The sequence below is a fragment of the Ambystoma mexicanum genome, chromosome 4p (genome assembly GCF_040938575.1).
Source record: "Ambystoma mexicanum isolate Mex_15411 chromosome 4p, UKY_AmexF1_1, whole genome shotgun sequence".
Lineage (NCBI taxonomy): Eukaryota > Metazoa > Chordata > Amphibia > Caudata > Ambystomatidae > Ambystoma > Ambystoma mexicanum.
Genome location: NC_090927.1, coordinates 299,216,452 through 299,239,171, shown reverse-complemented (window position 1 = coordinate 299,239,171; position 22,720 = coordinate 299,216,452). Strand labels below are relative to the sequence as shown.

The 22,720-nt window shown below is 45.5% G+C and overlaps 1 protein-coding gene across 2 annotated transcripts in view; it reads left to right on the top strand.

Moving 5' to 3' along the window:
* The window catches only part of GCFC2 (GC-rich sequence DNA-binding factor 2), a 945,959-nt gene that overhangs the window by 763,388 nt on the left and 159,851 nt on the right, over positions 1-22,720 (top strand). For both annotated transcript variants that reach the window (XM_069605850.1, XM_069605849.1), the window contains exons 14-15: positions 18,176-18,252; positions 21,156-21,222. In XM_069605850.1, coding sequence (XP_069461951.1) covers positions 18,176-18,252; positions 21,156-21,222 — 144 coding nt within the window. The remainder of the gene's footprint in view (positions 1-18,175; positions 18,253-21,155; positions 21,223-22,720) is intronic.

Genomic DNA, 22,720 nt, shown 5'->3' with positions numbered 1-22,720 from the left:
GGGAGGGTTTGAGATAGGTTAAATGTTGTGCTTTTTTATGTGGTGGACGTTCTTTTTGTGTTCGATTTGTCTGCGGACATTGCGGGTGTTCTGAAATGTTCTAAATAAACTGAATGGGTGGTGTTCTGAGGACTCAAAATGTGTCCGTATTGTTCGCAAGTAAGCTGAAACTGTTCCAAGAACACCCGCGGTGTCCTGAAATGTTCGTAGGGGGTGTCCTGAAGATGCTGTCTGTATTGTTCTTTGTCAAGTTGAAAGTGTTCTAAGAACTCTCGCGGTGTCCTGAAGACGCTGTCCGTATTGTTCTGTGGCAAGCTGAATGTGTTCTAAGAACTCTCGCGGTGCTCTGAAATGTTCGTAGGGGGTGTCCTGAAGACGCTGTTTGTATTGTTCGCTGGTAAATTGAAAGTGTTCTAAGAACACTGGTAATGTCCGCGGACATTAAAAGTTTCCATAGGCCATAGTTGAAATGTTTGAGTGTATGGGTTTGATATGCTGCGGTGGTTGTGGCCAGGGCATAGAGTGTTGGGTGCATGCATGCACCCAACACTCTATGCCCTGGCCACAACCACCGCAGCTATCACAGTTATAGTTGCTTATAACTTTGGGACAAAAACAAATTTATAAGGAACAAAGTTATAAGATATTATGGGTGTGATATGCTGCAATGGTTGTGGCTATGGCATAGAGTGTATAATATACTTGCTGTTTGGTTTAGTAAGTGGAGTACATGTATTACTTGTTGATTTCTGTGATAAAAGAAAATAGCATGTTAGTATTAGTATTTTGTAATGACTTATTACATTGTATAATCAACATTTTTTTTTTTTTTTTTTACCCTCATATTTAGTAGATTACAAACCAGAGTACTGTGCAATTTGCTCAGTTTCTGTGTTCGTTGCTAAAATCATTGGGTCTGTGGGAGAAAAAAAAATCCATGTTGGATTAAAAAAACCCTTTTTCTGTTAAGCTACAGTTTTTGTTTTCAGTGTTCACTTGTTGCTTCTGGCTAATGGTTTATACGTTGAGTTGTTGCATTTTCTTGGAGCAGTAAAATATTTATTTGTTTGGATATTATAAAATTTTGGAGCAGTTAGATACCAATTGGCGTATTCTAACTGTTATTTTTTGCTCTAATTTAGTGGTATTCATTTATCTGATTAGTTGTTGTAGAATCTTTGGGCAGTTATATAGCTTTTGGAATATTCTAACAGTTTATATTTTTTTACTACAAGTTTAGTGAAGGTTTAAGAACAATTTCTCCAGCATGGGGTCTGGCATGGATTCACATGCTCATGAATATTCCCCGTCGTCAGGCCAGGAATCCTCGGTATAGAAAAAAATCAGTATCAGTTTCGTTTCTGATCTGTCTGTCTTAGTAGTAACCAATCACTGGTCTCTGGGTCATACTGCCCCCAGCCAATGACTTCCCTCTCCCTAAGCACCGCCTCTGGCAGCCATTCTCAGATTTTTACCGCACGTTCAAGTGTTGGGAGTGTTAGGGAGAAATCTCTCTTTAGGCTGAATTTCCTAACCTAGTGAGTCCCCCAGCAGCTTTGCTGGATTTCTGGAGTTTGTTTTTTTCTCCTGCCAAGAGTGAGACTCTCTTTCTCCCACTCTTGGACATAATTTATGGTGTTCCTTTGACTGTTAATGTGTTTTATGGGCTATGGGGTCCTTTACTCCATAGGGTCTCATGTGTTTTTACTATGTGTGTTACACAGCACCCTCCGTGCCGTAACACAGGGGTGTCATAGTGGCACCCCACCATAGACTCCATACCCTGGGACTGACTACTGTCTCCCAGGGCATGTAAAGTCACCATTGGCTTTACTAGTCCCAAATTATGAACAGAAACCAGTACAAACCATCATATAGTGGACGTACTGGTCGGGGCAATTCGATTGCCCCAGGGTCTGTTAGTCGAGGGGGCACGTCTCCGTCCCCCCTGATCGAGTTTTGGCTGGTGGCAGTGGAAACTACTTTTTATATTCGACTGCGAATATTTCCCTATGGGATTTTCCCATTGTTCGAGGCTACCAACTTTAATTATTTAATTCTCATAGCCTCGAACATACCGCCGGTTTATTTAATTAATATTCATTCTCCGGTTGGTATTTTTTGCCAAGGCTCGATTCTAAAATGGCGTTTGTGTTCTCTTCTGTGACTCCAACCCAAGTCGAGCCCTTTGTTCCACTTTTTGGCGGGCTTCTCCACAGAAGCCTCCAAAAGTGGTGCCACTCTTTCTGGGTACCACAGGGGGTGTGGGAGGGGGTTTTGGCACCCTGGACTGAGTTACCTTGGTAACTCATGTCGCACTTAGCATGTTTGATTGACAGCTAGTCTGAGTGAATGGGGGTATGCTGCATAAAAGCAGGGCTTTGGGGACTGGAACTTCAGAAGTCGCCACAGGACCTGAGAATCCGACGAGGGAGAAGCTGAGCCAACCTACCACGACGACACCACCGGTGGAGCCCTGCAGAACCGACTCACCACTTCCCGACGACAGAGAAGATCTCCCGGCTGGAGAGGCTTCTTCCCCTGACTGGTGGGCACAACCAGTTTACCTTCTTTTCTTCGCACCCCAGACCGGTTTGTGGTCGAACTGCCTGTGCCAAGCACCCTGGCGGCCGGATAGCCACTTACCACTGAACCGCAAATCAACGGACCGCTCCTTGTACCTGTGAAACTCCGCGGCTGGTTTCTTCCCTGGCAGTGCAACGGACTCTTGTCTTCCTCCACGACGAGAGCCTCTCTTCCCCTGGACGAAGCACCAACTTGCATCCGCTGCCAGGAACAACTGCCCCCGCTAGAGTGTTCTCAACACTTTAACGTACCGTGTCCGCCAGGCCTCCCTTTCTAAAGATTGCTACAAGGTAATAATAACTCCTTAACCTTCTGGACTGGGCTGGCTGCCTTGACCCTCTAAGTGGTCCCTTTCTGTGGTCCAACTCCTTTTTGAACCATTACAAGACTTTTTTGTGCACTGCAACCGTGTGACCTTGGACACATTTTGTTTCGATCCTCTTAAAGTGGATCCAGCCTACCGACTCTGAATTCACGGTTTTACCTTGCCTTCCTCTCGTTATGTTCTTGTAAAGTGTTGGGATCTGTTTCAACTTGTTCTCTGCTTTTCTCTCCCTTTTTAAAACAAACTATTAGAGTGCCATCTACGTTAAGCGCTCACCGCTGTCTGAAAATAAGTGGGGCTTTACTTAAGACTAGTCTAATTCTTTAAGGGAGTGTATCTTTTAGTGACCGTGTTTTTGAATTGCTTACTATTAGTGCCTGTGTGTTTTTCTAGATGTGGTTTTAAATAAATAATTATATCTCTTTTACACCAAGCCCTGGTCAGTGTTTACTTGTTCTATTGTGTGCTCTTGACCTATTGTGTATACTTTGCATACTGCCTAACTCTTCTTGAGGGAAGTCTGACTGCTCAGCCACAGCTACCAAGTGAATCTGTGTGGTACAGACTGCTACCAAGTGGGTTTACTGCCAAACACCTGTAGTCTTAAATCTTTTGCAGTGGTCCCAGAGGGAACTGCACAGGTTTCTGCCTAACAGGGAGTCCTCGTGCTGTAGCTCTCGAGCTTTTGTTGCGTTTTTGCGCTTTTTCAGGAGATTTTATTCATTTTTCGGTGAAATAGAGCCTCAAGCTCCACCGTTTCTACATCCGATCTACGGGGATCCGTTTCGGAGTTTTCTACGCCCCTCAAGGGTGAAGATTTCGTCGAGTTACGCTTTTGGAGGATTCCAGAAGATCCGAGGCCTACCCTGGACATGGCCCAGGAGAAAGGAAGCTCGACGCCCGAGATGCTGTTCAGGACCTGCCCTGGATGCCACTTCAGAATGTTTTCAAATAGGACGAGCATTCGTTATGCCTCTACTGTCTCCATGAGGACAAGACGCACACGGAGAAGGACTGTGCGTTTTGTGGGAACATGTCGGAGCGGACCATGAAGGATCGCCACCTCCGTCTCGCCAACTGGCTGGAGGGGAAGAGCCCGTCAGGCGAGAAGAAGAAGAAGTCCGAGCGGTCTTCTAAGTCCTGTGAGGGTGCCCCAGTGACTGGGGCCCAACAAAAGGCCAAGCACCGCGAGTCCGTGGGCACCGGGAGCGCAGAACGGTCGGGCTCCTCTGCTGCCAGGCAGGGCGCATCCTCCCCGGCGCCATCAACCACGAGCCAATGCTCTGGCAAGGGGAAGTCCGAGAACCCGGCGAAGCTTCTGTAGAGGCCCCGGTCGATCTCGAAGATTCCGGCAGAGGGGGAGCGAGGCTCGGACCCTCCCCCCAAGGTGAAGGCCCCAGGCGTACAGAAGGTGACGATGGCCTTAATTCACCCTGCTAAGACCTCGATTGAGGATGTCGCAGCGGCCCTGGCTCAGCCTGTGGAGGCTACGCCAGTGGAGTCGACCTCAGGACCCAGAGTCTCCGTACCACCGCGGAGGGAGTCGTCTTTCAGGCCCATTGAGAAGACCCCCACGAAGTCCTCGTTGGAAAAGGTGGGGAAGGGGCAGGTGGCCATCGTGGATACGGACGCGACCTCTGAAGAAGAGCTCATCGAAGTCGTGGAAGAGGCCCAGCCCATCGGGAGGGATCCCGACGAGGGCGACGACGAGAGCGACGGTGTCGCCGACCAGGTTCCTAAAGAGCCCTTGCGCCCGTCGTTTCCGGCGCCGCAGGACACTTCGGCGGCCATTTTGTCAGTGATTCAATCCTTATGCTCGGAGATAAGGACAAGGTTGCCCCTCCCCCCGACGGAGGTACCTGAGCCAGACCCGACGGGGGAACCGGAGCCGGGACCTTCGGAAAGTCCACCGCATAAGAGGAGGACGACGCATCCTACGCCACCTTTCCCACATCTGCGGCCTGCTCTGCCTTCCCCCCGGTCTACTACCCACAGGGATGATACAGGCACGGACACGGCTACGACAGGTACAGATGATGGAGGCGACGAGGGGATGTGTCCCGTGTCGCCCCCTGCTCGGGCGTCCCCGCCCGACAAGATTGGATCCTTTCATGCCATGATTTCCAGGGCATCCGAGCTCTTCCAGCTCTGCCCACAAGAGAAGAAGGAAGGGTTCCTTTACCAACGGCACGAGGCTAAAAGGAAGACTGTCCTCGCCGTACCACTTCTTGATGACATCTGGGATGAGGGGCTTGCCCTCCTCAAGAACCCTGCCACGGCGCCGGCAAAGAGGGACCGGTACGAGAAGAAGTACTGGGTCCCTGACGCTGCCCCTTTGTGCCTTCGGCGCAACCTACCCTGGATTCGGTCCTCTCGGCGGCAGCAAAGAAGAAAGCTGGGGGGGCATGGGCCTCGACATCAACTTCCCCGCCGGACGGCGAGGGCAGGAAGCTGGACACGATGGGACGACGGGTCATCTCATCCGCAGCGACGACTATCAAGGCGGCCAACGCCCTGGCTATCGTAGCCCGCTACGACAGGGAGTTGTGGTTCAAAATCGCCCCTCTGTTGGACTTCCTTCCGGACGCCAAAAGGGCTGAGGCCCTTGAAATCCTACAGGAAGGTGAGACTGCTTCGGACCACGCCATCACGATGGCAACGGACATCGCCGACACCGGTTTCCGTCAGTTGGGCAACGGCGTTTGCCTGAGACGATGAGGATGGCTCAAGGCGATGGATTTCCGCCAGGACGTACAAACCAAGGTTTTGGACATGCCCTTCGACGGGAACAACCTGTTTGGGAAGGCGTTTGATGAGTCCCTTCAGGCCATCAAGACAGACACAGAGACTGCCCGGGCACGGGGAGTGCTCCAACAACGACGGCCGTCCTTTCGGAGCTCCGGAGGCAGACAAGGTGCCTCCAAGGGATCCGGCAGTGGCTCCTCCACGTACCGGCAAGATCTTCGTCCCAGGAAGCCTACAGGGGACACGACAAGTCAGGTGGTGCCCGTTGTAGTCGACCTCCAAACAAGATTGAACCGACTGTGGGGTCGGGCCCCCGCCGAAGCACCCCGGTGGGAGGCCGGCTGGCGAGGTTCGTCAGCGTGTGGGAGTCCATCTCCAACGACCGTTGGGTGCTGGATGTCCTGGCCCAAGGGCACGTCCTCGAGTTTCAGAAGAAGTGCCCTCGCGTTCCACCCGTGGCCAGGAAGGAAAATCACGTCCCTCAACTACTGTTGGAAGTAAGGGCGATGCTCAAGAAGGGTGCCATCGAGCTCGTCCCAAAGAGGCTTCGGGGCTCCAGAGTTTACTTAAGGTACTTCCTCGTAAAAAAGAAGACAGGAGGATGGCGCCCCATCCTGGACCTGCGACGACTGAACAAGTACATCAAGGCACAGAAGTTCCGGATGGTCACCCTCCAGCACCTGCTGGGACAGCTGGAGGAGGGCGATTTCCTGTTGTCGTTGGACTTGGAGGATGCGTACTTCCACATCCCCATTCTAAAAAGACACCGAAAGTTCCTCAGGTTCGTGGTCCAAGGGCGGCACTACCAGTTCAAGGCCCTCCCGTTCGGATTGAAGTCGGCACCCAGGGTGTTCACCAAGTGCCTCGCACCGGTGGCGGCGCGGCTGCGCCTACAGGGGATCCACGTCTACCCCTACCTGGACGTCTGGCTCGTCCGGGCAAGGACAAGGGAGCTTGCCATGGAGCACACTGCGAAGACCGTCCAGCTGCTCATGGACCTGGGATTCTCCATCAACTTTCCAAAATCCCACATGGTTCCGTCGCAAGTCGCCCTGTTTCTGGGAGCCTAGCTCGACACAGTGGTGCGGCTGGTCTCGCCGTCGGAGGAAAGGACCAGGACCATTCTAGGCAAGGTGCAGCGTCTGCTGGCCACGGACATGGCCAGGGTAAGATCTATCAAGTCCCTCCTCGGGATGATGTCCTCCTGCATTTATCTGGTGCGCCTTTGCAGGCTTCGGATGCGCCCCTTACAAGAGTTCCTCGACGCCCGCTGGGTCCAGTCGACGGGCAGCTTCGAGGACAGGATCCCTCAACGAGACGTTCCGTCAGGCGATCCGGTGGTGGGGTACCTGCTCTCATCTATCGGCGGGCATGGTCTTTCAGACCCCAGCTCACCAGGTGACGGTGACGACGGATGCCTCCCTGGAAGGTTGGGGAGCGCACTCCGGAGATCTTCACGCGAGAGGCCTTTGGCTCCCGGAGGAGAAGTCACTCCACATCAACATCTTGGAGCTCCGCGCAGTGTTCTGGGCCCTCAGGTCTTTTCTTCCGTCCCTCAAGGGCAAGGTGGTGAAGATCTTCACCGACAACACCACCACGATGTTCTACATCCGGAAGCAGGGCGGGACCAGATCCCCTGCCCTATCCAAGGAAGACCAGGATCTGTGGCATTGGGCCGTCGCCCAAGGGATGTTTCTGGTGCCTCTTCATCTGGCAGGAATAAAAAACACGATTGCTGACTCACTCAGCAGAGACCTGCGCTCGTGCCACGAGTGGGAACTACGCCAGGATCAAGTAGATCGGCTCTTCCGACGATGGGGCGAACCCCAAATCGATCTCTTCGCGACGGCGACAAATTCCAAGTGCCGGAGGTTCGCCAGCAGGTTCCCCCAGCCGAGGAGCATGGGCGATGCTTTCTCGTTCCCCTGGGACGGCCTATTTCTTTATGCGTTCCCTCCGCTGCCGTTGCTGCTCCGGCTCATCAACCAGCTCAAGAGGTCCCGGTGCAGGATGATCCTCGTCGCACCGGTGTGGCCGAGACCGATCTGGTTCCCGGACCTTCTGGACTTGTCAACGTCCACACCAGTCAAGCTGCCGACGGACGCAGATCTTCTCTCCAGAGAAGGAGGCGCCATTCCTCACCACAACCCAGAGTCGCTGAACTTGCAGGCCTGGCTCCTGCAGCACTACAGTTTGGAGGGTACGACATCCCGGCCGACGGCAGAGAGGTTCTTGCAAAGGCCAGGGCGTCCTCAACTCTCAAGTGCTACGGACATAAATGGAAGAGGTTCTCTGTCTGGTGCCGTGCACAGAAGATTAACCCTCTGCGGATTACGGCCTTGAGTATTGCCGTACCTACTGTCATTGGCCAAGGCTGGACTAGCTCATGCTTCCATCAAGATACATCTGGCCGCCATCTCACGATACACCAGAACTACGGGACGGGCGTCCTTGTGGTCTCATCGACTGGTGAAGGAATTTATGAAAGGATTGTTCCGATCATTCCCGCCGGTGAAGGCCTGTGCCCCGGAGTGGGAGCTCAACGTGGTGCTGACCAGACTCATGGGGGCCCCATTTGAGCCTATGCATTCGGCACCATTGAAGTTTCTGTCGTGGAAGACAGCGTTTCTCGTGGCCATCACCTCCGCACGACTAGTGGAAGAGATCCAGGCCCTATCTTGCAAGCCGCCATACTTGACGTTTCACGACACGAGGGTGGTGCTGAGGACACACCCCTCCTTCATGCCCAAGGTGCTGTCAGACTTTCACCTCAACGAACCCTTGGTGTTGCCAGTTTTCTTCCCGTCACCTTCGTCGCCGGCTGAAAGGACTCTGCACTCGCTGGACGTAGCTAGAGCGCTGAAGTTCTACGTGGACCGCACAAAGTGTTTTCGGAAGACATCACAGCTGTTTGTGAACTTTGGGACTGTGAATCAAGGGAAGGTTCTCTCGAAGACTTCCATTTCCAGATGGCTCTCCGGCTGCATCATGCACTGTCACCGGTTGGCAAACCGACCGCTGCCCGGCCGTCCGAGAGCCCATTCGACCAGAGCGATCGCTGCTTACCACGCCGTTCCTGTCTGGTGTGCCCCTGCTGGACATCTGCAGGGCTGCGACGTGGAGGTCGACGCACACCTTCACAAGATTCAACTGCATCGATTGGGACTCCAGGGAGGAGTCCAGGGTCAGCCAAGCAGTGCTGCGCAACCTGTTTGCTTAAGGTGAGCCTGGTGAGGAGGTAAGAGATGCTTAAGGTTGAGTTGTTGTATTGCTTAATGTTGAGCCTGTTGCCACCTCCCGTGGTTATGCATGTGTGTACTGCTATGTATTCTCTTATTCATGAGCATGTGAATCCATGCCAGACCCCATGCTGGAGAAGGAACAAGTTACTTACCTGTAACTGTTGTTCTCCTGCATGGGTCTGGCATGGATTCACATGCAAACCCTCCCGCCTACCCCTCTGCGGCTCTTCACTTGGTCATACTGCTACTTTACGTGCTACCAAATCTGAGGATGGCTGCCAGAGACGGGGCTTAGGGAGAGGGCAGTCATTGGCTGGGGGCAGTATGACCCAGAGACCAGTGATTGGTTACTACTAAAAGACAGTTCAGAAACAAAACTGATACTGATTTTTTTCTATACTGAGGATTCCGGGCCTGACGACGGGGAATATTCATGAGCATGTGAATCCATTCCAGACCCATGCAGGAGAACAACAGTTACAGGTAAGTAACTTGTTCCTATTTATAAAATTTTGGTTTTAAGAACATTAAATAGGCGTTGGTAATCTCTGCTTGAGAGTAATGGTACTATCATTATATTCAAACCATCCACATTCCTTTTTTATGTATGCAGTGTAGTGACCTGCATTGGTTGTGGCTCCTGCGTGGTAGATTATACCTATTGTTGTGAAGGTTTTCTTGCCAAGTGATATTTGACAATGTGTGAATGCAGTCAGCTTGCAGTTGTTTTTGGTACCATCTGCATTGTAACGTAGAAACATTAGTATTACGTATTTACTATGTGTTTTGTATTACTAATGTGGAGTGATTATCTGAATTGCAGGTAGAACATAATCTACCATGGTTTGCATTTTGTACAAGTTGCTGAAATGGAATGGATTCACAATTAGGTATTGATATATATACACGAAGCATTCATTGGGGATTTCTTCTCGTCACATTGTTGCAGAGAGTGCATGTATGTTTCCACATGTATGAAATCTGGAAGATTTCATTTATAGTTATGTTTTTGTTTTGTAGTACTTGTAGTAAGTACATTAGAAATTCTTGTGCTTCTTCCTGTGAGTTTATAGTGAATTTAACCACTCCAGCACAGTAGTCCAATTCTTGTCTTATTCCATAAACACTTTGTGTTATCAGGATTGTTTGCTGCATTTCTGTGAAGTACTAACATTTGCAAACACAATTGGTCTGTACTGTGTAAGTAAATGTTGTCAATAATTGGTGGTAATTGAAATAGAATATTAATTGCTACATTTGCGTAGCAACTTACACCAACTATATTTGAGAGTTTAAATGGACTAGGTAGTTCTGTATCTGACTGCTTTTTTTGGAGTTTGTCTTCCTTCTTTGAAGAAGTACCTGGTTTATTTTCCCTAATTGATTCTTTTTTGCTTGTGGTATTTGATGAAGTAGTAGTTTCTTTTATTCTCTTTGGAGGATTTGCATTGACATCCTGTTGCATTTCTGTTTGATTTATTTTTCTTTTATAATGTTTTACTTTTTGAGGAACAGAATGTGTTTAGATGGGGGGTGTATAGTGAGCGAAATCTATTGTATTCTAAAATGGAAGGAATATCAGCGTTTACTTTACTTGCAACAAAGTTGATTAGAAATAGACCGTCAAGTGTACGTAAGCGTGATAGTGCTACGTAACTCATGCCTTGTTTAAAGACTGTGTTACCAATATCTATCATTGCTTTGTCTAGGGTAAGACCTTGTGATTTATGAATTGTGACTGCGTATGCAAGAGTTAGAGAAAATTGTTCTCTGCGTACATACATGTCTTTGAAGAGAAGGAATCGAGCTGTTGAGCATCCTATCCTTTTTTGGTTGTGCCAGGAGAGAGTTTCTCAGATACTCTTTTTCTCTTTTTGTTGAGAGAACAGATAGCTATGGAGATTCACGAGGTGCTGGTGATGGTGGATATATTGTAGAGGTACCAATTCACATGGTGTCTACTATTTTGGTTTGTGGATTACGGTCCTCTGACAGTTCCTTTGGTTTAAGGAAGAAGGAAGGTATTAATCACCTTTTCTACGCCCCGTTTATTGATAACACAGTGGTAGTAATGATCAATCTTGTAAATTAAGCATTTGGCCTGATTGATGTTGTGTTCTTATGCAGGTGAGCTCCGCTGGTGTATTCTACATGTCTCATTATTTTTTCCATCTACTTTCTACCCTACTTCGCTGGACCACAGTGCCCCTGAAGAATTTCTGTTTACTGAGTATTATACAGAAAGAAACATGTCGGGTTGGGGAGTGTACTATTATTTGTGAATAGTTTAAAGCCATGTTAGCCTGAGCCAGAAGAGATTACATTAATGAGGAATAGGCTCAGTGGTGCTAAACTTTATGGTTCATATTAATAATGGATCAAAAAATTGTATAATAGGTGTTTTAGAATGTTTGATTTTTATTGATTTTTATTGATGAGATGTTTGTCATTATTGAATGAATTTTTGAATGGATGTGTATGAAAGTGATGTGGTTGGTAGTGGTTTTTAGATGGGAATGATGTATCGGGTCAGCCCAATGATGAATTGATAGGGTTGATCCACATGAACAGAACTTTTGATACTAATATTACTGTAGGTTTTTATTGTTGAAAAATTAGTTTTTTTTAATGATTTGTTTAATAATGTCAATAAAAATATTTAATTATATTTGAGCGTCCACTGGGTTGAATTCAATTGTTTCATCTCAGGTTTTTGTTCATTGGTGGACGTTGATGTTTGACAGTAGATTTCGTGCACCAATGAATCAGCGCGACCTTGCAGACATGTACAGTACACTAGCACCTGTCTTCTGAACACAACAGTACTCTGACCTTCTATGTTATTTTCTATATTTTCATTCCAGGCCAGGTCACAGTACATAGATATCCCTGGTATCCCCTGTTACTCTTGTGTTGTGGTGTGTGTTTCAGAAAACAGATTGTTTGGATTTTGGGAGATTCATGGATACATTGGTTGAAGGTGCATGCAGAAAGCTGTGGAGTAGCTGTAGATCCTGGATTTCCACATGTGGAAGTACACTGGCATGGAGTACGTGGAATGAAGTGGTTGGACTTGCTACCTCTTTGTGCTACTTTGGAGACAGAGCAACATCCAGACATAATTGTAATTCATTGTGGAGGGAATATTTTAGGACATGTGTCTGGAATTTCTTTGCAATTTTCTATGAAGAAAGGACTTGGGGAGGTCATGGACATGTTTCCTAATTCTCAAGTAATATTTTACGGATTGCACAGATACAAATGTGGCTTCGTCCTTCTTCATTTGGTCCACGAATGGAAAGAGCAAGGTGCAATGTTAATAAGGCTGTTTGTGCCTTTCTAAGAGATTTTGGCATGTCCTATTTTCATAATGAAAATATTATGTTTCGTAGTACATACATTTTTCGCAGAGTTGGTGGCAATCAGATTTTTTTGACAAATACACAAAATGCATTACGACCTTTTTTAGATTTACAGCATCTATTTTGAAGTAGGTTTTAAGTATTTATAATTTTTGACATACAAACACCTCCCAAAGGCTATTTTAAGAGCCACCACTTCCTACCAGAGAAAATTGCAATGGTTATGATAGGGTACCAACCCAATTTTTTTGATGTCTGCGAACTGTCCGCGAACTGTCTGCGGACTTCTCAAAAATACAAAGAGCCCTGCTTCATTTATTTTCACTTCTATTTTTTAACTGTGAAAGGCGGCTCTGGAAAGAGCCTTATTTTTTTTTATTTTTGTAATTTTGTATTTTTTTGTTTTTTTTTTAGACACAACACACTAGGAGGGGAAAGGAGGGTAAAGGGGGGGACACCAACCACAGGGATAAGAAAGGGCGAGCTGAGAGAGGAAGATGTAGAGTGGGTTTTATTTGGGTAGTGAGCAGGTCTTCTCGTGCTCTGAGACGATAGTCTCAAAAGCACTCCGAAGTTGCTCCCCCCTGCATAATACTGTGTCACAGTACATACATACAACTGTGACCCTCGAAAGGTAAGGGTCATCAGAATTCTGTATGGCCTGTGAGGCAGCTTGAGGAAGACGCTGTCCCACAGAGGTGGTCCTTGTGGTGACAGGATCAGAAACAGTGGATGAAGTAGAGGAAATCAGCCTACTATGTTCTTCGCAAGGTACAACCTTGAGTGTAACCCCAGAGTGAAATTACCTCAGGTGTTGCTTTATTGTCGTGGTCCCAAAGCTGTACGAACCGTGCTTCCCGCGACACTCATTGCAGATAACACGGTTGGCACGAGCCTTAGGACCATTCCCATAAATGAAAAATAACCGCCACACCCAAGTCTCCCGTCTAGTGCGGGTAGTAGGGATTTCCTCTACCTCATACTCGTCATCCTCTTCTTCCTCCTCTGCATCCTCACTCCTGTTCCCCTCTTCAGGCCCTTGGGAAGGTGGTCGTGGTGGTGGTGGAGGGGGTGTGGGTGGTGCTGAAGCAGGTGCAGCATCAGGTGGCAGTTCTGCAGCCAGGGATGCCATCTCGATGGTGTAATCAGCAAGTTGCAGGAGAAATAGCTGTGCTCTGAAGAATAGCCAGAAACACAATGAGAATAAGCTCTAGGGCGTGGTCTTTTATTGGGGTGCTTGTACGCGGTTCGCGGACATGCGTGCTGTCCACGCACAGATTGAACACAAAAAATGGTTCAAAAAGTTTCAAAAGATATGTAGAAACTCAGGATTACTATGTGGGACTTGTGCCATGATGAGTTTTTATGGAAAAATATTGTGGATTACTCGAAAATGGACCAGTGTCCGCATTCAGAACACGTGATTAGCGTTGGTGCGGTCACATGATCCCTTCGCGAACATGTCCGCGAAGTAAGCTCCTGTCCCCAGGACACCAAATGCATCTATTTTGAAGTAGGTTTTAAGTATTTATAATTTTTGGCATACAAACACCTCCCAAAGGCTATTTTAAGAGCCACCACTTCCTACCAGAGAAAGACCCCGTGGGGAGCCCGAGAGCCCCAAATGGGAAAGCAGATTCAGGCAGAAACAACGCAGTTGTTTTCCGCAATGCTGCGTTGTTTCTGCCTGAATCTGCTTTCCCATTTGGGGCTCTCGGTCTCCCCGTGGGAAAGCAGATTCAGGCAGAAACACAACGCGGTTATGTTGGAAAACGCTGCGGTTTTTCTTTCCGAGTTTCTCAGGCTCCTCCGAGCCGGAGGAGCCTGAGAAACTTGAAAAGAAAAACCGCAGCATTTTCCAACACAATAACGTTGTATTTATGTTTGTGGTAGCTTCAAAAGCGACCGCAAACATAAATACAAAGTTTTTAAAGCTGCGGTTTTATTTCTAGGTTTTCCGGGCTCCTCCAGCCCGGAAAACTTAGAAAAAAAACCGCAGCTAGTGCTTATTTTTTTTTTTTAAATAAATAGCACTTACCGAGATTCAGCTGCAGCTTTCCTGCTCTGGTCTCCGGTCCCCGTCCTCCGCGTACAGCACTAATGAAGGGAAAGCCACCCAGCGGTAGCTTTTGTTTACTACAGCTGGTTGGCTTTTCCTTCATTAGTGCCGCAAAAGCAAAAGCCAGCACAGGAGGGCATCCATTTCACAAAATGGATGCGCCCATGTGCTTGCTTTTGCGAATTTTGAGCTTGAATAGCTCAAAATTTTACATAGGAAGTTTTAAAAAAGAGAATGCTAGTATTTTTTTTTATGTTGCCTATCTATTTTTTAAATAGCATTTTTTACTAGACCATGCCTTTAAGCTTTGCTACTAAAAACCTATGAAATTCAGTGAAAAACCGTTGTTAAAGGGACGTTATGGTTAAGTTGTGCTACTAAAAACCTATGAAATTCAGTGAAAAAAGCTTTGTTAAAGGGACGTTATGGTTAAGTTGCGCTACTAAAAAAACTATGAAATTCAGTGAAAAAACTTTGTTAAAGGGATGTTATGGTTCCAAGTAAAACCGAAAAACCCTTGAAATTCGCCAGTTATGGTAAACTAAACAAACATAACTCGCGCCACTACCGTGCACTGCTAAGACTAACACCCAGGACATCATAGATGACATGACAAATGATATAAAAATAGGAGCTTACACAGGGATAGTACAGTAATAAAAAACAGAACTATCAGAAAGTGCTGACAACTCTACTGATTATTTTAATGCACAGAAAGGATTGCTATCTTTCAAGCTTGTCTTCCCCTATGCATATGTTTCATATGATATGACTGGACCCTAAGGGAATTATTGTAAGAACATACTTGAAGGATAAGTCTACAAATATACTACCTTTTCCACTTTTAATTCCTGACTGTTACTGAAGAAAACCATGTGGCCTAGATATGTCAGTAAAGGAAAAAAGGGGGAGCCACACATGTAATGTCATCAGTGATGTCATCAATGACATTTGTGATGTCATCAGTGATGTCCTAGGTGTTGGTTTTAGCAGTGCACGGTAGTGGCGAGAGTCATGGTTGCTTAGCTTACCATAACTGGCGAATTTCAAGGGTTTTTCGGTTTTACTTGGAACCATAACGTCCCTTTAACAAAGTTTATTCACTGAATTTCATGGGTTTTTAGTAGCACAAGTTAACCATAACATCCCTTTAACAAAGTTTTTTTTCACTGAATATAGACACACAATAATATAGAAGCAGACTTATGATTAATATAAAACCAATTTTGCATCTACTTTTTGAAACATATTGCTAATGACTTTTGACCTGCTTGCCGGATTGGGATGAACATTTCCACAGAAAATGTATGGTATGGGCTTCCTCAAACTGGACATTTTGGGCAAAGCTTGTTATAAGATTCCAAGGGGATTAAGAAAACAAAAAAATATCTTTTCGGCCTACTTCCATTTATTGTCCAATAGAGCACAAAGTGCTTCCATTTAACTCCCATAGCGTCAAAATCACTGGACGTATTTGCACCAAATAAGTAAGAAGTTGTAGACAAAACGTCAGATATTATTTTGGTGTAAATCCGTCCAGAAGTTATTAAAAAGGTTCATATAAGGGGTTGGCCTAGATCCCCAAAAAACATTTACATATCTCCATCAGTGAGTCTTATCAGAAATGAAAACCTGACATTTTTTTCCTCTGGATTTACTGTGGCAACCATCTTGAAATCAGAAAAAAGAAAAGGGCTCAAAACGAGATTTGTAGGGGAGAACGGGTGGCTTCACATTAGGATGAAGTAGGAAGGGGGAAAGAGAACATGATGTTCTAGTGGGTGAGATCGGGATGGACTTAAGAGCCAGTTAAGTCACAGAAAACTTATTTATATAAACATTTATTATAATTTTTTATATCAAAACTGTGCTTCCAGTACAACATAATGAAACAATAACAAAAAGGGGTCAGGTTAATTCAGGTTATATGTGGCATACTCATGTAGCATGCATGAGCCAGATTGTATATTAAGTCTTCATTGTGTTATGGTCACAACACTGATGCCTATATTTTCAAACCGTTCAGAGGGAATAATCTGTAGAACCTCCAGCTGCCCTAAGTACTTACTCAATTTGCTTGGTGATCAAAGAAAAATGAGTGGGGCTTGAATATCAGTTATAAAAATCTCTGTAAAAAGATATGAGGGGGCCATACTTTTATTTTTTAAACTGTTACAGGTGAGGGTGTAATGTATTTCCATGCCCATTATCTACCATAACTTGGAACACCACATGTTTGGTATTGGGTCCTCCTGGTTTTGCTAGTTCTTAGCTAGGGTTAATTTTGCTGCTGCGAGGAGGTGTGAATAATTAACTTGTTGGGCCTGTCATTGGAGAGATCTCTACTGTATCTCCTAGGATCCCCTCCAAGGGGTCTAAGGCAAGGGCTATGCCTGTCATTTTTTTATTCTGGAAAGAATCTCCTTCCAGTAGATCTTAACTTTTGGGCTCAAACACCACACATGAGCGTGTCTTCCCTTTTTGCTGTAACCTTTGCAGCATAGCTGGGAGTAGGTAGGAGACATTCTGTGAATGTGTAATGGCGGAAGATACCACCTGATGTAGGTTTTGTAGGTGCATTGCTTGATTGTGACACGACAGATCACTTATCCAACTGTTGATCCAGGAATCTGAGTTCCCATTTCATCATATTCTGAGGAGTTGGTTATATCAAGCTCGTCTAGCAGCCTATAGGTACGATATGCATTTTTTAAGTTGACCAGAGGAGAGAGGGCAAGCAAGAGATCTGGGTTGGTGTGTTCCTGCAGCCTTTATAGCAGGTGGGTGGCCCAATGAGGGATTTTTGTATGATACCTTTTATGTTCATGATGGATGGAAGTTTCGAAGTTCAGAACATTCTTCTGCATGTGCATTTGTTTTAAATGTTTCAATCTTCAATTTCTCCAGGTGTTATAAGTGGAATTTTAGAGTGCTGGGGTAGATTCTGGGTTGCCAAAAATAAAGGCAAGAGGTCCCAAACCTCTGCCACTAGTCCATAATGTAATGGCTTATCCCACAAATTGAGGGTACATTTGGTTGACACAAGAAGGTACACAGTTACCACTTCAGCAGAGGTGCTAAGAAAAGGGAGTGACTCCAAGGGAACCCTTAATACTTCTTGTTGTAACTGTACCCAACATGGGGTAGGTTCATAAGTGAATCATTGAAACCGTGGGGCAATTTGAAAAAGTCTATGGTCTTAATACAGAATTTGAATTTCTAATATTTTACTGTTCCCAGATTCTTTTTTATCATTTACATAGATTTTCCAACACTACCATCAGGTACAGTAGCAGTCATTTGCATCAGTGTAACATTCTCTGGCATGTAGCCAGACGTAATTAAAAGATTCTATTATGAGCTCAGAAAACTCTAATGCTTGCTTAATAAACCCCCTCAGTGAGCTCCGCTAAATTGTGTTTGAGCGCAAATTTCTTATTTTCAAATGACGACTCCATGACAAGAGGACACCAATATACCCGGTATGGGCTGTCCTTGTATAGCTCATTAGTATTGGGTACTTAATTCCAATTTCATCATATGACCTTAAATAAGGCCACAACTCCAAGAATGCATCCATTTATTTAATTCAAGCAAGCACAGACTGGAAAAAGAGTGCGCAAGTGAAATTGCGTCTTCTCGCAACCCAAGTGGAGCAACATTCAGCTGTGTTAATCTATGGTTCTCCTGCCGTTCCTGGCGAAAACGCCAGCAAACTACAGCTAGTAGTGAGCACTTTACAAACCTGTTTCCACAGACGTCTTTTTCCATTATGAGATACTATGAAAACCTATGAACACCTATGCTTGCAAATGTGCATTGTAGTAACATATGTTTGACACATGTTTGCATGCAGGCATTGCTGAGCTTAGTGGTAAACAGAATAAAGAAGGCTATTGAAGATGACGTCTATATCCCTTTGTACGCAAAAAGGTAAGGTCTTTACATCATGCTTGGTAATACCGAACTGCTGTATTTATATATTACATACTGTTTATGTCGTATGAGGGACACTTCATTGGTATTCATCATTCCGTTAATTAGCTCACTCTTTCGACCCATTGCTCCCTGCACCTCTGAAATTATAATTATGGATGCACTAAATAAGTGAGGTGCTGGAACTGATGTTTACCACCTTATCATTTAGCCGGACACTGGTGTATAAATACCTGGACCAGATAGGAGCTAACTACTGAAGCAAATCCTAACCCTCCGTATATACTCCCATTTCTCCCATCCGTGAGAATAAATTGAATATGATTGTAGTATTAAAGTGAAGCATAGTTTGTTGAAGAAATATGATTTAAAGCCATATGTTTTACACACAAGTTATTTTAATGTTTCCGTCACAAGGTCTGCCACTAAAGGGAGCAGTCAAGCATTTCTCTGCAGTAAATAATATAGGTGATGTGACAAAGTCCCCTACTGACTGTTTGAGTGTGGGGGTCAGAAAGAGGACTGATCTGAAGAGCTGCATGCTCGTTGAGCCGGCAGTGGCTCTATCCTGGTGTTCCACTCGCTCCTAAATCTACCAAAGAAGGACAGGGATCTGAGCCTACCCCAGGGTATACCAGTAAGTCGGCCAGTAGCAGTAAAGAGAGTGGAAGTTAGGAATGCAGATATAGCTGAAGTTGTCCTTGCAACTGGGTTCCAGCAGACACTAGGGAGTCATCAAGGCCCTGAAATATGATTTCCCCCCACCACTCAAGTCCCCTTATCACAAAAGCAAACCAAAGTTCTTTTAGCCCATTGAGAGGCTGGAAGATAGGGGCATAGTTTGTCAGGCAGACGCCCTGGGGGAAGGGAACAGACAATCCTAAGTCCCACACTAGGGCTGTATGCAATAATTTGAGGTGAAGTCATATTAACACATCTGCCGCACTCAAGTCCCATTACACCAGAGGGAACCTCAAAGGAAGGTCCAACACCTATAGAAATCAGAGGGCCCAGTCAGTATTTGGTGGGGTTAGGAGGAAGAGATCATTTGATGCTGGCTGGAGAAGTGGACAGAAGAAGCTGGAAAAGGGCCACAAAGTTGGATATAGAAGACTGGAGCAGAGTACCTGGAGTGTGGGGAGAGCAGAATATGGGCGACTTAGGTAAGGTGTAGTGACACAGGAAGACCCAGGGGGCTGGGATAAGATGGACCATGCAGGTGAGGGAGTTAAGACCGAGTGGACTCGGTGAAGGAAAGACTGATGACGTTGGAGAAAGGAATGAGATGATTAAGTAGACAAGCCAGACTGTTGAGAAATGCCCAAAGTGGTAAAGATGGTGAGAGAATTGGGGAACACTAATTGTAAGCGAGTGGAGATGGTAGAAAGGAGAGTAGATGGTTGAAAGATAACTGATAAGAGGTGGATAAGAAAGCAATAGGAGATGGGGAGGAAGAGAAGCAGAGTTGGTGGGAGAGCTGTTGGGTAGGGGAGGTGGAAGAGGAAGTTATAGAAAGCGCTTACTATGTTTTTGCTGTGGCTGTTTTACACCTTTGTTTTCACTGTGGCCGTTTTTGCTGCCTTTTTGTTTAAAATACATGTTTTGTGTGTTTGGGGTAGTGGATTGGAGGGTGGCTAGCAGGGTGAGGTGGTGCGTGAGTGTGGATTGGAGGGGAATCCCCCATTAAAAAAAAATAAAGATGTCAAAACGACTGCTCTGAAAACATCACAGGGAAAATGACACTTTGGACCATTTTTACTAATTGTATAAGCCCCTCATCCTGTCCTTCCCGTTATGCTCCTCCTCTCCCACTGAGGTGTCCCACCCAAGTGATATGAATGGAAAAGGTTGTACTTCCCCAAGGCTGCTGAGCATCCGTTTTGCAGCTGACCTCTTCGTGTGTTGAATTCCCGTCCTTATTTCCTTAAAAAAATGTGGCTAAAAGGCTGGTCCCTGCCCACGGCTGTAGTAGTTTTGTGGACTATTCTTGCTGGGGCAAAATTGGCAGTTGTGTCCTGGGCCCTCCTTATGCATGTGCCCTCACTTCACTTGGCGCCACAGTTTGGGCCTCAGCCTGTATTGCCCCTCAGGAATGTGCAGTAACGCTTATTAACTGTTCCCAAAGTCTCAGTTTTAAATGACTTCTATTCTGCAAAATCACACAGCATCAATGAAAGTAGACCCAAACGTAGATTAAACTAATTTGCAGCCTTGATGACATGGAGAAGCATTCCCCACTGGAGACACTTCGGGTCAGGTTTTGGAAAATCACACGCTATGTTTTCCAGTGGAGAAGAAGTTAGAAGATGTGAGACAATACGTGACCCTTCATGGTCCTGATTACCATTTGGCAATTGGCTCTTGTCCTAATATTGCTGATTAGCTGTTCCTACCACCAAGAACTGCTTGATTCATTCTGGTGGCTAGAGTTTGAGACAAGTGGCAGTGGTCCCTTCCCCTTTATTGTAATTAATTGCCTGCATGCCACAGTGTAGGGTGGAGCTGGAAGCCAGTGCCACATTTCATGTCAGTCAGCCTATTCTTTTTTACCATTGAACATGCAACACGCCTATCCACCTAACTCGTTTGTAAAGGGGTAACCACATTCCCCCCAAATCCACAGTAGCTTTGGTAATCATGCAACTGTTGGTCAGCCCGTAAGTGGTCATGAATGGAGTATGTCTGCTCGTAATATCAAAGTTGTTTTTATTTTTAATCTAGCATTCTTTTATTTAGGTTGCAGCAAGATTTCCAGTTCTATTTAAGGTGGATTATTTGTAAAAATTTGCAATATCGTCAATTAAAACAATTCTCATAAAAACATATGACAAAAGGTTTTACATGATTTCAAAGCTTTTAGAAGTAGGCTAACCCTGTTGTGTTTTTTTTCCCTTGACAAGTGATGTGGAGGACCCCAATACACCACATGCTGTGTTCCAAGAACGACAGTTTTGGACAGCAGTGAAAGTAAGTGCATGAAGGTACCAGTCTGGGAAATGTTCCTGTAGCTTAAAGCTGCTGGTTATGTAAAATTCCTCACTGACCGACGGATTATGCTCGATGAGATTCTTAACTCTTTGGATCCCTCTTCCATGATATCTAGAGAAAATCCACAACATCTCTATGAAGGAGTCTTTGTAATTAAACAGCCACCAGCCATCAACCTGCCTCACAGTATTCCTGCAGTTTAAATTTGACTTCTTTCCCATGCGCAGTCTTTAAAAGACTTTAGTGTTACACTCTTATGTAAACAATTCAGATAATAGCTGTCTTTTGAATTTTCACAAAAACATTTCTGAGATTGGAGCTAGATTGCAGTTTGAAATACTTTAAAGGACACATGCTATGATCTGTTGCACCGAAGTGGGAGTGGTTATTTCATAACTTGTGTCACCCATTTGGCATTTTAAGTGATTGTAGGCTATTCCTATTCTTAATGGACAATATTTGCTTTCCTCAAAACAGAACTTGGTTTTGGGACCCACTGTTACAAAGGATTTTCAAAATCGGCCCTGGGGACAGATTCTGAGAGGTCATACTTATTTGGGCAAAATGGAAATACACTAATGTCTAGCCTAACTCTTACGAAAGTAGTGTTACTAAGAAGTAAGGCATAGATGTAGTGTGAGAGCGGTGAAGAGTTCAGTAACGCACACACAGAGCACTCTTACTAACAAAAGTTAGGCAGAATGTTAAAAAATGCTATTATTTATGTAGCCCTTTGACAGCTCTTAGCAATAAAGATTACCCCCTGCTGATTGCGCAGGAAGTCTTGATTCTATTAAAGACTAGGAGGCGAGCATTATGCTTCAACTTCTTTTATTCACTCTTCAGCAGTTTCAACAACAAAATTTAAGAAAACTGAAAAGGTCTTCCCTTCATCCCTTTTCTTTTCTTAAAACTACAAATTCCATTGTCTATATAGTCCATTTAGTGCTAATCCAGTTTATGACCCACTTCCTGTTCCTGGACTCCTCCTCTTTGCATGCTCTGAACTGCATTCCTGAAAAGTTTAACTACTATGTCCATCCAACGGGTAACCAATCCAAAACTATTCCAACTCCGCTTCGCGGGCGTGGTACTCAATTGCTTCCAGACAGCGATGCCTATGAGCCTTCACTCTTCAATTATTCTTCTGATCTTCCCCTAAGGATCATACAAACAACAATAGGAGGGTGGAGTCTGTGCACTGTTAATCAAATCAGCATAATAACGATACATATGAACAGTACATGATAGAGTGGGAAATTAATGCTTGCCTCCTAGTCTTTAATAGAATCAAGACTCCCCGCGCAATCAGCAGGGGTAATCATCATTCTATGTCAAGACTGGAGGCGAGCATTATGCTTGTTCAAAGCTTCCCAGCCCTTCAATTGGCTTGAAATAAAAAAAAATAAAAGTTGTAAAGCTAGCCCAGTCAGCTGCCTTCATGATATCTCGCAGTGTTACCCCTGCTGTGAACACT